Raw genomic sequence first — 16,544 nt, forward strand, 5'->3', positions numbered from 1 at the left:
TTTGAAGCCATAGCTTTTCTCTTAATTTAATTTAATTTTTGAATCAAAATGCATAAAACAGAAACATCTCTTTAACCAAATTGTTCAGCTTTCAGCCTAAAAAGTGATAGGGAAGGGGCTTCTTTGCACTCCTAATCCCTCTTATGTAGGTCACTTGTCTCAACTCAGCAGCCTTTATTTTGGGAATTATTGATGGGGCCTGGCCACTGCTCACACTGGCACAATCACGCATACAAACTTGGGCTGCAACTAATGATTATAAGTGGATTTTATTCGAGAAAATAAAAAACAATAGTGAAAAATGCTTGTTTTGTCTGACAAACAGTGCAAAACCAACAAATCGATTATCAAAATTGTTGTCAATTAATTTTCTTTTGGTTGACAAATTGATTGTTCAATGAATCAATTAATTGTTTCAGCTACTACTTATAGCACTGAACTCGTGAGGACTTGTATATATATATATATTCGTCGCCTTGTGGCTTGTCCTAACCTTATGATAACCACTTCATGTCACACTAACCCTAACATTAAACCTAGTCATGATTCCAAACCTAACCCTAAAACCAAGTCTTAATCACAAAATCAGAGTTTAAACCTGTGGACACGTTTGTCCCCACAAAATGATGAATAAATAAAACAGTCAAACACATTTTTGTGCTCTGGTTTCCTGAGGTCCAAGCTGAACCTGAAATGTGTGCTCTCGAACGCCAATAGAGCTGAATATCTTTAGCTATGTGTCAAACTAAATGCTGAGTGTTGTGTTCTTTGTTAAGTTTGGCTTGTGGTCGATTGTGTTACATGTTGTACTGGTAACAAATTCAAACAGCATAACTATGTGGTTATTAAAGGTATATGAATTGAATTATCCTGCCAACCTGTCAGTATAGTCCCTCTCAGTCTTCAAAATTCAATTGAAGACCTACCTCCTCCGAGAGTATTTACTCATAACATGCTCTCGCTCTCTCTCTCTCCTTCCTTATTTAACTAACGCTCTCAAAAAAACTATCTTTGCCTTACTTCATGCACCTACATTACTTTTGTCAGTTGGAACATGCAACTCAGTGTTGCAGCACTTATTGTTAAAGGCTTGTCCTTGATTTACTGTGGCTGACTTTCATAGGCCTGAGAGGTGTGAGAGCTGCTGAGGACCACAGACAGTCAGTCTCTGATGAAAAAGTAGCACTTAGGACCTCTTTGATGTGTCACAGCTGTTCCTCCACAAGAATATCCGATATATGATTATGAAGCCATTATGTGTTTTGAGAGGTGCTTGTTAAGAGGAAGAAAAAAGAAAGCTGTGGCAGGTTTTGATGAAGATGCATCATCTGATAGGAGCAGGTGCATGTGCTGTAACACAGTTTGTCAGGAGAGGGCGCTGTAGCTCTACTTTGTCAAGGAAGCAGCTGAGTCGAAATCTCTTGCAGTTTCACGTGGATTGAATAATAAAACAAAATAGATCTGCAATTGATGTAATTGATTATTTATTTAGGTATTTCCCCTGCATAGCTAAAGTTGTAGAAATAGTGTATGAACATGCAGGGAAATAATACATATTAGTATGATACTAATTTGAAATTTATATCTAGACAGCTATTACAGCATTTGATTTGAATTAGCTTTCCATTATGTTTGATTAAATGCCTTACCATAGTAGCCTTATGTCAAACTCTATTTCTCTTTTTGACTGATTTGATCATTTTCCCTGTAACAGACATTTATAAATTGATTTTATGGCCCCAGTGCGTTCACAAAGCTGTAAAGACAGGATGAACACTTGTTGTAACAGAGCAGCGGCTCAGTAGCATCAGGTCAGGTCAGTATCATCAAACAGCTGTGACTGTGCCTGTGTAAATTATATATCAATCTTTGCAAATGGGTGTTCAGGATAAGAGATTACCTCAAACACATCCATGCGCAGATGACACACAGTTTGATGGTTAACATCGCTCTCTGGCTGCAGACCTCCCTCTCTGCCTCTTCCTTTTTCAGTATTGTATTCAGTATATTGACTGGAGCCTCCACCAGCCAATCGGCAGGCTACATCCCACCTCTGTCATCAACCAGTACTAGAGGAAGGGATTGGCTTGTGTGATCTGAGCTTGGAAGGCAGATGAAATGCCAGGTCGGCTCTGCCTCTGGGGACAACCAGGCTGCCTTATAATGGGAACCAACACTTGCTCGGCTCGGGGGCAATAACATCCAATTCTGCATCAGGAAAACACAGGGCTCCACCTTTTTTTTTTTTGTTGTTGTATCTGCTGCTCTGGTGTGGTCTAGTTGCTCTGTGATCTACCTTCATGTGGAGAAGGAGGCTGCTGGTGGGCTCTGTCACTCCCCTCTCCTCATCATCCATCCTCTCTGGAACAGGTTGATCCTTTATAGCTTCTGTCTTATTTTGCGCCGAAGAGCTGCTTTTTGGAATCTCACTCCTCCATGTACGATAACTTGTACCTACATGGATTTGAAGACTCGGAGGCGGTGAGTGGAGTGGTGTCTGACACTTGTAAACCATGCTTCTTTGTTGTCTCGGGGCGGGTTGATCCCTTCATAAACACCCACAGATTGCGCTGAGACTTGAGCGGGCTGAGCGCACACTCTTCTCGGGGGAGTTGGGAGAGGTTGGGGGAAGGGTGTGCAGAAGTGTGTGTGTTGGCATGTGTGTATTTGAGAGAGTGTGTCTCCCCTCAATCAACCAAGTGTACAGTTTTCTCACTGATAGTGCCAGCCAGATGACTGTTCTCCTCCTGTGTGGAACAAACAGTATTTCTTTACCATCTCTCCATATGGATGCTGTAAATCTCTGTTTATGAGCATTGTGGGTATTTGTATCTGAGCATGTCTACTGTATGTGATCTTGTCTTCCTTTGTGGCTTGATTTGTATCTTTCCCACTTGTCGGTCTGTCTCTTCCTTCATCTCACCCATCACTACATCAGGAATACTGAAAAGACTGACAGCAATGATCACACACAATGGCCATCTGTATCATACTGATGTGCTGAAGCATCCAAATGTGACGTCTTTCACACAAGCCGTGAATGCATGCATGATAAATGTCACATTCCCTTGTCATTAAGTATAAATTCTCATTTACCACACAGAGGTGAGATAGGCCTACCCACTGCCTTTGACACAGAGAGGCCAACATTATTGTTGACGGGCAGAGTGGGAATCCATGGATACAAATGTGTCGGAGCAGAGGAAAAATGCTTACAGGAAATAAATGTAGGAGCTGCTGCTGGGTAGAGGGGCAGAGGGAATCCCACTGAGCCAGAATCTGTCAACACCTTTCTGTAACTCCACCTGACATCCTGGCTGCCTTTTTAAGATTGAATGTGGAGGAGTTTTTCACACATTCTGTCCTATCCACAGTATTACCACGGTTTTATCTTCGGAAAAAAAAAAAAAAAGCATTTTTGTGTCTTGAAGAATTAGCCAATGTTCATCTCTCTAGTCTAGTTTTTATATATTGGTTTATCTTATCTAAGGAACTAAAAAGAACACTACATGGCCAGAAGTATGTGTACTGAAATACATTGCACCTGTATATGATTGTTCAACATCTCAGACCCAAAAAGACCGCTTTAACAGGGCCCATTGTTCTGGTTTCAGGATTTCCATCATATTTTGGGACCTGGCTTCAGGGATCTGCTCCCATGCAGCCACAAGAGCATTAGTGAGGTCCAACACTGATGTTAGGTGATAAGGCCTGGCTCAATGTGGGAGCTGCAGTTATTCCCAAAAGGAGTAGTATGGGGTTGAGGCAATGGCACTGTACATGCCAATTAAAGTTCTTCTACATCAAACTGGGAAAAACATTTCTTTATTGACCTGGCTTTGTGCATGGGGGCCTTTTCATGTTAAAAGAGGAAAGCCCCAGAACAGGTAGACTGATAGACAGCGGTGTCCACATACTTTTGGACTGAAAGAAGTTCTGCAGTGGGAGGAGTCGCTGGTTTGCTGGGTTTTTTTACCACTCCAAATTTCCATTTAAAATATTTGTTTTTAATGATATCTATCATATTTATGAGAGGATTCTCTTGATAATTGAAGAGTGGTTTAGGTTTGTGTCATGCCCAACTGTTTAATTTTTGTACTTTTTTTGGCCACTTAGGAGCGGTGGAACTTGTGAACACAACATTGACATATCCTCACTTTTAAGTTGATATGGTGAACTTGTTGGCAAACATTTGCTTTTTACACATTCAGCAATTATAAAAATATTATCTTTCATGTGGAGCCATGTTTCTGTCCACCTGGCGAATTTATGCCAAATATTCATATTCGTATCATATTCTCTTTTGTTTTTGGTCTCTACCAACTCCTGGGGAAAATATCTGGCTCTTTAGCTGTTAAATTCCCCACTGTGTTCAATAACTAGTTATAATAAGATAGTAATAACTAGCTTACTGTGTCTGTGTGCTGTTTGGTGCTGAGCAGGTATTTTGCAATTGTTTTTTAGAGCTGTGCCCCTGAAAATAGCTGCCTGCTGCAGCCAAAAATGATCCTATGAGAGCGGTGAGAGTGGACCAAAACTGTGAAGTACGGGCTGGAAAGCTAAATAATGAGCTGAAACTCGCTATAAAGCTCCGTAAAGCTCCTTAAAGCTGACCACATGCATATCCACATATCTGGTTCCCCAAAATAACCTCCTCAGAATGTGTTACTCTGTATGTCCTTGATAGTACAGCACAATCTAGAAATACCATCTGTTTCCTGTTGTTTGTTATCATATTATCCCATTATTATGGGTCTGAATAACTGATGAGGCTGGAGACTATTTGCTTCCACCTCAAACTGTTCAGGAAATGGCTTCTCTGTAAAATCCTACTATCTAACAGAGACTGTCTCATCCAGCCTATTAAGAGACTGTGTAACTGGAACCATTCAGTACTACTAATTTAAATACAGGTTACATGTAATCTTTTGGATTGACTTTTTCCAATTTCAATCAAACAAAGACTCCAGTCACATTTCTGTCGACACACCAGGTGTGTGGGTCTTCTTTGATCCTCTGTCACGGCTTCCATTGAATCCAGACTTGTTCATAAACAATCATTGCTGCTGTATTCCACTCTGTACTATGTTTAGGGCGGTACTGGCAGCACTACAGAAGACACTTTTGAGGCTCTTACTCTCCTTGTGGTTCGCTATCAGCATTTGTCATTAGCTTGTGGGTGTCTAGATTTTTCGGAAGTGAGACTTTATCCAGGGACTTTTAAAGAAACAGACAGGGAAACAAATAGATTAGTTGCATTTTCAACCTGTAATGACCTCCAGGCTCTCTTGTGTGTCTCATTTCCAGCTGATTTCTCTTGAATGTGTTATAAGCTGCTCAGGGACATTTCTGGGAAAATTCTCCGCCATAGTTATTCAAGGAAGGTTAAAAACAAGGGCAACTGACTTGGTTGAAGATACTTGAAGACGTTTTGCCTCTCATCCAAGAAGCTTCTTCAGATCTAATTGACTAGGAGTCACAGCTATTTAACCTCTGTGGGGGCGTTATCAAGGTGATGGATACCACTTATTTGTTAGTGCTCCTGACTGTTAACGATACGATAGTCATTATAGTCACTGGATTCACCTGAGGCTAAGTCTGAATGATCATCGTTGGCATTGTCACATTAGGAAGTGTGATTTTTTGTTCAGTCTCCTGGGAAGGGACGAAAGGACAGCATTGTAAGTGGGGGATAAGTGGTGTCACAGAGCTCCTCCCAGGTTGAGAGATGGTTTCTCTGCTCTGGTGTCAATGGCTTATTTCACTCTTTCAAACCATATGTGCTCCCTGTCCAGATTATGAACATTGTTGTCCTCAAAAGAGTATCCTTTAAATGTACTCTGCTGAGTCTTGACCTGAGGAGTTGGCCCTTCTGTCTTGAGCCATGTGTTTGTGTAGTAGCTGTTTAGTTTCCCCATTTGACATGTACATGTGCACGCCTCACTGCATTGAACAGCTTACACTAGATTGCTTTTTTGTGTGTTTGGGTGCGCAGTCTTTCGGGTTTCGAGTTTTTGGGATAACCCAGACAAGTATGGAATCACAATGTTAGTGCATTTTCTCTTGGTGTTCTTCTTTGATCTTGTGGCTGTTTTTACAAAGGTCCAGATTTGATATCCACAAGCTTTAAGTGCATCCTTCAGGTGTTTGTGTTCCTTATCTTGGGCTTGGGCGCTTGTTGGTATGTTATCAGCTCAGTGGTGCAAGGGTCCTGATAACTCCTAGCTTGTGGTCCAGTGGGTGGTGAGAGTCAAATGGTAAGTATTGGTCTGTGTGTGTGGGTTTTCTGTATACTGCAGTGTGGAGGTTCCTGTCCTCTACGATGTGTATAGCACAGTCCAAGAAGGCCAAACTGCTGTGCCTGACATCATCTCGTGTGAACTTGATGTTACTGTCCACTGAGTTGATGTGTTCTGTGAAGGCCAATGTTATTGCTGAGTATTTTTATTTTAATCATTGCATTGAAGAGATCCTTCCCCTCTTACAGGACTGAAGTAACCCACTTACCACAATTTTACACATATACAGGAATGTATGACTCACTTTTAGAAAAGCAGAGCCTAGTAAACCAGCTGCAGTGGCCGATTATTAATATTGCAAGGATGATTAAAAGTTATTTCAGTCTGAAGACAAAATTGTGTACACCAACTAGAGCCCTTTAAACATTATGAATAAAGTACTGTAAGTAAACCTCAGTCCCTTATGTGGGCTCAGTAATTTTAAAGCCAGTCTACAAGTATGTTTCTTCTCCAACCTTGTTGGTGGTGGACATAATGAAGAGAATGCTTTTAGCCTTTTAGCTTGGGTCTGATAGGCGTGGGGGTCAGGGCAGGAAGAAGGATGGAGATGGGAGAACAGAACAAGCTTTGGCGTCTGCACAGATAAGACTTGAGTGTGGCACGATGGACTCCAGACTGTGCACTTGCCAGAGATAGATAATAACTTCACCAACAACTCATTGTCAGTGTGTGTGTGGGCTTGTTTTACTATATTCATGAGGTCCAAAAACCAGGATACCACAATACCTGTGGGTTCCGACAGCTTTGTGGAAACAAAAACTTGGTTAAAACGTGGTTTTACGGTTAGGTCAAGGTTATGGTTGAGGTTAGGGTAAGGGGAATGCATTATGTCAATAGCATCCCCACAAAGATAGTGACACAAGACTGTGTGTGTATGTTTGTGTGGTTAGAGACAGGAGACAGAAAGAAAAGAGGGGAAGAGGTTGGTTGGTGGGTTGGAGTTGTTGCGTGTGTCTGTGTACATGATAGTAACTTTGGGAATGCTTCAAATTCCCTCATGCTCTGAATACCTTCCACACCTGTCATGACAATTTGGTTGAACATACACAATTTGCTTAAGAGTTATGGCAGTTAATGTCAAATAGGCCACACCTACAAAAATTTCTGACTCATTCAAATACTTTTACTAAATTTGGTAAAATTTATGAAAATGCACAGTGTGTTTTTCAAAAATATTTAATACTACTAATAATATTTAATAATACTTTAACAATCCTTTTAGATATTAACAAGCATTGCCTCAACGGAAATATATATATTGAAGCAAGGAGCCAAAAAAAAGCTGATTTTTCCCTCTATGACCCACAGTGCGGGAGTTGTGCACTCAAAATGCAATTTACTTTATAAATGCCAATGATTAATGGCACCAAAACCTAGTGAGCTCTTTTTTGTCCAATTGTCCAATTCTACTAAATTTCACTCAAATCTGTTTGGTCGTTTTTGAGATCAGTGCTGAAATGATTATAGCTAAAATTAGTTAATAAAAAGAACATCTTTGGGCTTTTAACTGGTGGTCATTGAAGATGTCGTCTTGGGATCTGGAGACTAGGGATCAGCATTATTTGCTAATTTTCAGATTTTATAAACAAATCTAAAACAATAATGGAAAACTTTCTGATGAAAATAATCATTAGTAGCAAAAAAATGTATCTTCTGTTTCCATTCATTTTTTCGAATAGTGAAATGTAAAACAGGTGCTCGGTCTGTAGTGGCCAGCGGTGTGGGACTTTTATTTTCCTTTCCCTCCAGTCCTCCAGTTATAGATTTAATTTGTAATGAGGCAGTAAATAACAGTTATTTGTATCAAGGAATGACTCCCATGGCTCTGAATGGATCATTAGCAGAGGCGCCTGGAAGCCCTGGACAAAGGCATTAATCCTTTCCGTCCAGCCTGGCAGGTTGATTTCAAAGACTTACTGCAGTACAAATCCTCTGTTGCACATTTTGCCATTTATTTTCATTAAATTATAGATATGCAATTGTATTATTTTTTCACTGAATTCATGTAATAGGCTTTATTTGTCTTAACAATATTTTTATTTTTTACATTGGATGTTGCTATTTGGGTACAAACAGATCATATACTTTCTTTCCCTGCATTTGATTGGCAGGTTGAAAGGCAAACTCCACAATAATAAACTAACTGTATGTCACTGCCATCTGTCAAGCATGTCATTTACTCACTATTGGCAGGCATACAGGGCACATCCACACAGTAAGACTACTATTTACCAAGTCATAAGGGTCACAGTGGAAATAAGCCTATGGGCTTTATTGTGTGATTTATTCCTTGACAGTTTATAAGTGTATTTGAAAACTGTCTTCAAGTGAAGCAGTATTATGTGCATTTTAAGATTGTCAAATAAAATCTGTCTATGATAATACAGAGTTTACCATGAACATACTACACCTCTGTCTCCTTCATTGTGTCATGGAAACAGCTGATTGCAACAAAGAATGCAATCACGCAAAACAGCTGCTATGAAAGCGGATGAGTTGGTTGTACAAAAAGAAGATGCTATTGCTCGAGAAGAAATTGATGAACAGGGCAGAATTTAAAGCAATAAATCATGGCTTAGTCCTAATGTCAAGCAGGACTTTGTAAGCATGTTTCCTGCTCCCATGAGCTTTACCCCATTGTCTGTGTGCATGTGTACCTGCACATGCACTGTGTGCAGTTTTTACGGCTGCTTCCACATGTTTTAAAATTATAATTTTTTGAACTTTCATGGCAACAACAAAAAGGGAGGCCTCACACAGATAATAGGAACAAAAGTGGTTTATTTAACTCAAACTAACAAACAACTTAACTAAGTTGATGGCGTGGGTAGATATGAGGAACATCAGTCATGTCAGAAGTGTGTGGATGAGTGAGAATGAAGTGTAATGCATGTTGGTGGGTGCAGCAAATTAAACAAAGGAACAAAGGCTGGGGTTGAAGCAGCAGGCCAGCAGAGAGAGTGATTTCTAGAAAGGCAGCCCTTTTATGCCCTCTAGGAAGCCCAACCCAGATGGGCAGGTAGACGCACTGGACCCTCCCAGCTCTACCTACAAGCTACACCCAGAATCTGCAAAACAGAAGACATACAGGCAGGCAGACTGGGGAAGTCGTCACATCTAGAGCCTCAACAAGTGATTGATGTCTTCTCTGATGAATCATTTTTTGAATCAATTAAACACAATTTCCTGGAGCACAAATTCACATCTTCAAATGCCTTATTTTGTCCAAAACTCAATACATTCAATTTATAATGGAATGAAACAAAACAGGGGAACGTAAATTTTTAATAAGGTGCCTGTCCCTTTTACTGGCCTCGTTTGGCTACATGTTTTGACAAATAAACACAGTTCTCAATTAGAAGCCTGCTCTGGTTTTTATAGAAGTTCTTTGGACGTATAAAACCTCTTGAAGCCCAACGGGTCCCCTGCTTGAGCTACTTCTAAGCTGCTTAGATTGTGCAAACCAATATAAATGTTTAAACTTTTATCAATATGGACATGCTACACATCGTTAGATCAGTTAGATTATCCACAATTTAGTCGTTTAGTTAATTTTACAGAAGCAATGAGCACCAAAGTATTATTCATTCAAATTTACTGGCATGGTAAAGGAATTAAAGGCCTGTCCCAAATACAGGCAGGGTGAGTTCAGGGATTTAAGCAAATTAAAGCTATTTATTGAAGTTTTATGGTAATAGATTATAAAACTTGTTATTACTAATTATTTGATTGATTAGTTATTTGATGCAATCCTTTAATCATACAATCCTGTTGTCATCATCTTCATCACTCTTGTGCAAAGATATGTTTTTGATTGTCTTTGAAATTTGCTTTATTAATTAATATTTATGTGAGCAATGTTTATGACCACAGTAGTGTTGTAGTCAAGACCGCCCAAACCGAGACCAAGTCAAGACCAAGACCAGAGTTTATTGAGACCAAGACAAGACCAAGACTTTTAGGGGCTGAGAGCAGTCGAGACCAAGACCGAGGGAGGGCAAGACCAAGTCAAGATCAAGACCAGTTCCCTGCATTGCATGGCACGCAATAAAATGTGGAACGAGATCATAGGTAGTTCTCAAAGTAATCTGAAAGATCCACTTTCCCATTAAAACACCCACATACAAACACTAAGAGCTGAAATCAACGTAAGCATCGCGGGGAGGGGTGACAGTCGTTAAACTGTAACAACACGTTTTAGGGTTATTGGTTGCATTTGAAGCAATAAGATTTACTTCCAATCAAAGTCAGGATGTTAACAAATCAGAAAATGCAAAAGCAATTTATTGATATTCCCAAAGTTATGGTCTTGACTGGTCTTGAAATAAATCCAGAGTCCTCAATGTCCGAGACCCAGACAAGACCGAGTACAAAGGCGGTCGAGTCCGAGACGAGACCAAGACCATCAAAAAGTGGTCTTAAGACTCGAATACTACAACACTAGACCACAGTTCTATTGGCTATTTAAAGACTCACTCGCTTGCTTGCAAAATCTGACATTTCTCTGTTTCTAACACGGCATATCTGTCCGTACTGTACATCCCTGCCCTGTGTTAACGGATGCTGTTAACGGGTTGTGTTGAACAGAGTGTGTAGCAGCATCCATGGGGGCAACAGACTGTGCCATCATCTGTTAGGTAAACATTTGTGCTGGGGCCCAGTTTTTCACCCTACTTGGCTGAGTCTGCTGGACTCCAAACGTCCACCAGCTGGCTATCCATCAAAACGGAAAGCATATCCACCCAACCGGATGAACTGGAGATGTACTGGTGTAACAGCACAGAGCCTCTCCACATTTTAATGAGCAGTTCATAGACACAGATGATTTATTTGGGTTGATCTTCCTCTTACACAGATAGATCAGACATATAAATCTATACCAAGCATTCGGTGCTGACATTTGTTACTTGACACAAATCAGTCAGTATTTTTAAAGGATTAAGGTTTGATCAACCATAGGTATTTTAAAGGTAAATATTACTGTTGCAAAATTCTCAAAAAGCATAAAAAAGAAAGAACTCTACCTGATTGCAAGATGTTTTAAAAGTTGTCATAAAGAAATAAACATTTAAGACAAAACTAGACTAGCATGTGGATCCAACAATATTATGAGAATTAAATATGGGCTTACATTTAAAGTCTTTTAGTCAATAAAGTACTTCATGCATTGAGAATTCTTCGAGTCTTTGGCTGATGGAAATGCTTTTTAAACACTGAATAAACAACAAAATCATACATTCTGAAGACTGAGGCTGTTTTTCTTTGCTCCTGAAGAGCTGAGACTTGGTCACAGTAACAGTTGAAACAAAAAACTTGAGACTAACAATTTGAAAGCAGGGATCAACTCCACACTTACTGCTGTCTATCTCATGGCTACAGGCTTCACTAATGTGGCTTGACGGTCCAGATTCAAGCACACGAGTGTAGTCCAAGATGGAATGCCTCCATGAGCTTCACGCTTCGACATTCGAGTGGTGACTTGCTGTATCCACCACGGCCACTTGGACAAAGAGACACACAGAGGTGTACTCTTATCAATCAAGGTCACGATTCTGTAAAATGCTGAATTTGATCATCACAATTAAATGGTTAGAATAGATTTTATAACATACATACATTTAGTTGTCTACCTGTTGGTAGCAAAATAGGCAGAGCTGCTGGTTTCTCTCTGGGATTCATATTTGATCTCTTCCCGCTGGCTTTTTGAATCAATAAACCAGAGCGTGTGTCAAACATAGTTGGCCATTGTTTATACTGGGATTTTTGCTCATCCAGGGGTTGGACGTGTGACCAGTTTTGGAAAAAAGATTCTTACTGTAGCCAACTCTGGTCGCTTTTTGGTGGTATTTGCAGAGGGTTTTTGTCGGTAGAAGAGAGCCAAATTTTAGTTTTCTTAAAAATGCATTGTAAGTGTAACAAAGAAGAATAGTATGATCCTCTCTCTGGCTTGAGCCCTACTCGCAAATAATTCCAAATCCTATTTTAATCTTTTTTTTTTGTAGAAGTTAAAGTCTACATCTGTTTTTAGCTGTGACAGTTTTGTCACAGTGCATTTAAGCTATTATTTAGGTTGTCAGCTGTTATGTCCCCTCTGGTTTTATTTCATGGTGCTAAACAGAGCCTTTATGGAGGTAAAGGCTGATAGAAAAAGAGTTGGAATATTAGATTGCTGTGTGACCAGTATGAGTGTTTACACAGAAAAGTATTTCTGGAACACACAGTAACATGATATTCAGTGTACTGCACTATTCAGGAGATGTGTCAGAGAAAATGCTGCACTGTCAACATGACAATTATATTGTGGTGGTTTTGTATTAGTAGACTGTGGAATATAGTAAGTGTGTCAAACAAACTTCATCAAATGCAATATTTCCAGTAGAAAAGGCCCAGCTTGATGTTAAGATCTGGAAACAACACAGATAACAAGAGTAATGTCTGCACATTGTGTCAGGGTGGGTTTGCTGGGGCAATGGGGATTGGACCCAAATGAAACAGGCAGACGCAGTTCATTGATTAATTGCAAAAATTATCTTACATGTAGGTACAGGCAGGCAGGCAGGCAGGCAGATAGAAGTCCAGGTAATGGAAATGCAAAAATCCAGCAACCAACTAGGAACATGGCAGACAGGAAGACCTCACAATTAACAAGTGAAGTATACTGGACATTCCGAGGGTATTTGGTAAACAGCTTGAAGATGGCAGGTCTGGGGAGTTAGAAACTTTAGGGAAAGGAATTGCTTTAAGTTCATAGCGTGGCGAAGTTAAACAAAGGGTTACCAGGGAAAGCCTACATTTAATAAAAAGGTAAAAAAATATGAAAGGAGTACTACAAGAAAAAAGAAGTTTACATGTAAGTGTATGTTGCTGTTAAAAACAAGTAATTTGATTATTTGAAAATCTGTCAGACAGGAGCCTGGAATACGTTCAGATCAGGCAGTTCTTTAGTGCCTCGTGTAAAATAAAAAGTCTCAATTGTTTTGGTGTAGGTTACGTGATATGTGCAAAGTGCGGTGCTGTCCCATTTTACCATTATACCCTTATAGCCTCTCACACTTACCAGGTACGTCTGTGATTCTTGAGGGCTTTAGGGTGGAGATTGGGATTGAAATGTGTGCTATGTATTGATTTATTTGTTCATTTATGTTCAATCTTTTGTAGGTGAATACTGATTGCAGGAAGAACCGCTTTGATTGTATGACATCGAAGTGAAAGTCATTATTATTCATGAACTCATTCATGTGCTATTTCATGGTCATTGCACTATAATGTATACAGCATTACATCATGCAGCATGGTCCACATCATAGTTTTTACATGTTTTGTAATAATTTGGCACTTATTGCTGCATGCAGTAGTAGCCTGCTCAAGCCAATAGGTAAAGGTTTCATTGTGGACTAACTGGCAGAACTAACTGGAAGAACACAGTGTTAACTGTATTCCTATAGTGCTTTTATAGTGCTTTTTTATAGGTATAAATAGAATCCAGGAGAAACTGACAGACAATGGCAGGTTTGGACTAAAGGACAGATAAAGACAGACAGACTGGCAAACAAAGAAGGTTATAAATGAGTGTAGACAGGTGTGTTACAAACACTGTGGGGCCAATGAATCATAAAAGATATTGATGTCATTGTTGGCAACTATAGTAGCAGCGGCCATGCTCAGTCTCATCTTTCAGTCCTTCGTCTCATTTAATTGCTGATAACTGGTACCTGACCCTGGTGAGTATGACAGACTGCAAACAACTGTACACAGTGCATTCCCTGTACCTGCACTAGAAAGCAATGATGAGCAGTAATTAGCTTTTGGATCTCAGATAGTATGTGCACCGAGCTAGTTGTCCCTTGCTCATGGGGCAGGCGTCCAGTGTTTCTGCTAATGTAGTGATTACTCAGCTGTAGTGTAGTGCGAAGTACAGATTTTGTGTTATTTAGTGGCAAAATCTCCACCGTAACAGCTAACTGGACTGGACAGAGTGAAAAACACTGCTGTGATGTGTATTCATTTCAGCACATATATAGTAACATTCTGATATTTATGTTTTCAGTCTTTGTTCACACTCTAAAACACATGTTTAGCATGAGACAAGTAAGAAGGAAGAAATAAAAATAAACAAATAAAAGGAAAAAGGTTAAACCACTAGTTTGATTTAGCATTCAGCCAGTGTGAGTCGTATTGCAGAGCCACCAATAAGGTCAGCTTGTGCGTAACGAATGCTACAACTGATTCTTATAAAGGTCTATTCCCACTATAATAAAAAATGACAAATCTTATTGTGACTGTTAGTTTGCAACAAACATTATGTAAACATGACAACCATGTCTGTTTCTGAGCTCAAAGGGAACAGCTGCACCAACGCAACTGTCACAAATACATGCAGCCACTCCACTGTGTGTAACACACTGGTGTTATTACATGGTGCAGTTTTAACATTAAAATTGGACCTCAAGCCAGATCTCCCACATGGGAACCAACAGTTACAGTACCAGTCAGCCAAAGGTGAAGTCCTCAGAGCCAAGATGTCCTAGTTACACTTACATTATATGTGTAGATAATGTGAACATACTACAACTCAGCACTGTTTGATAATGGTAGTGTTGAAGTACACACTGTAGATTTAGCCACCTTTGATGATTGATGGATTTATAGTACAAGTCCTTTAGCCAGGGTTCAAGTCACAGGGCCCAACTCAAGTGTGTGCTTTTCATTTCACGCTCAGGAGCAGGTAACATTATCCTGACGAATTCACCTTGGTGCTGTGCTTGCAGGATATTGGCAAAATCACTACCTAACTATTAAGTCTATTTATAGTTTTTTTAGTTTCTACCTTGTTAATTTCAATGTTTGTCTTTGCATGTCCATGTCCCATGTTGGATTGTCTGTTTTTCTTCTTTTCTTTTCTTAATACTTAATCAATAGAATGATATTCGTATTATAGCCCTGTAATCCATAGCATAAAAAGATGTGAGATATAAGATAAGAAAAGGATATATTGTAGTAATTCTGTACAGAGGTCAGTACCAAGGAGCCGTTTTTGTACATCTTTTAAGCATGGTGGTGGCCTTGGATTGAGATCTGCATGTGGATGTGGTGTGATTATCACTGCTGATGTCTTCATCAGGAGGTCTGAAATAGCACCTCCTCAACAGCTCCCACCCCTCACTGCCAGCTTGCTGCATGTGACGCTTGAGCTTGATGAGCACATTGGTGCTGTGATAAGTCTCTCTGCTCTCTATGCATCCACTGTTGCTTCTGTTTATGTTTGCACATTTTCTTCAGCAAGTCGGTCATAATCTTGCTGTCTCTTCAATTCTCCTTCTATCTGCCTTAAATAATTCAATTCAATTCAATTCAATTTTATTTATATAGCGCCAAATCACAACAACAGTTATCTCACAGCGCTTTTCATAAAAGAGCAGGTCTAGACCGTACTCTATGATGCTATTTACAGAAGCCCAACAGTTCCCACCAAGAGCAGCACTAGGAGACAGAGGCAAGGAAAAACTTCCTTTTAAGAGGCAGAAACCCCGAGCAGAACCATGGCTCAGGGTGGGCGGCCATCTGCCTCGACCGGTTGGGGTGAAGGAGAGAGAGGGAGAGAGAGAGAGGGGGGGAGCAGGAGAGGAACAGAGAGAAAAAGAGAGGGATGTAAGGAGAGAGAGAGGGGAGGGAGGCAGCCTACACAATATACACACAGAGGTACAGACAGTAAATTTGCTATAGACTAAATGAAAAATGGTACAGATATTTATAGTAGTGTTAATGGTAACAGTCGTAATGTTAATGATTATAATAACAATAATAACAATAAGACTAGCAACAATAGTCGTTGCAGCAGAGGGTGTCGAGCAGGAACACGGGGGCAGCAGGTGACCCGCAGCCACAGATCCAGACTCCTCAGCTCCAGAGCCAGAAAACCTGCAGGAAGTGATAGGAGGAGAGAGGAGAGGGACGAGAAAGCACAAGACTACCGGAAAGGGGAGAAGTTGTATTAGTAACATGCAATAATGGGATGAGGTTGCATACAGAGGGAGAGAAAGTAGAGGAGAGAGGAGCTCAGTGCATCATAGGAAATCCCCCGGTAGTCTAGGCCTATAGCAGCATAACTAAGGGATGGTTCAGGACTCACCTGAGCCAGCCCTAACTATAAGCTTTATCAAAGAGGAAAGTCTTAAGCCTACTCTTAAATGTGGAGATGGTGTCTGCCTCCTGAACCCAAACTGGAACCTGGTTCCACAGGAGAGG

At 40.2% G+C, this 16,544-nt stretch overlaps 1 protein-coding gene across 4 annotated transcripts in view; it reads left to right on the forward strand.

Moving 5' to 3' along the window:
• Positions 1 to 16,544, forward strand: part of cacnb4a (calcium channel, voltage-dependent, beta 4a subunit) — a 37,382-nt gene that overhangs the window by 7,071 nt on the left and 13,767 nt on the right. The window contains exon 1 of one of the 4 annotated variants that reach the window (XM_046054772.1): positions 2,132 to 2,481. The exons of the other annotated variants lie outside the window; for them this stretch is intronic. Within the exon in view, the coding sequence (XP_045910728.1) occupies positions 2,437 to 2,481 (45 nt within the window). The 5' untranslated portion in view covers positions 2,132 to 2,436. Of the gene's footprint in view, positions 1 to 2,131; positions 2,482 to 16,544 lie in introns of those variants that run through there. 4 annotated transcript variants of the gene reach the window in all.

This window comes from Micropterus dolomieu, linkage group LG07 (assembly GCF_021292245.1).
Source record: "Micropterus dolomieu isolate WLL.071019.BEF.003 ecotype Adirondacks linkage group LG07, ASM2129224v1, whole genome shotgun sequence".
In the NCBI taxonomy this organism is placed as follows: Eukaryota; Metazoa; Chordata; class Actinopteri; order Centrarchiformes; family Centrarchidae; genus Micropterus; species Micropterus dolomieu.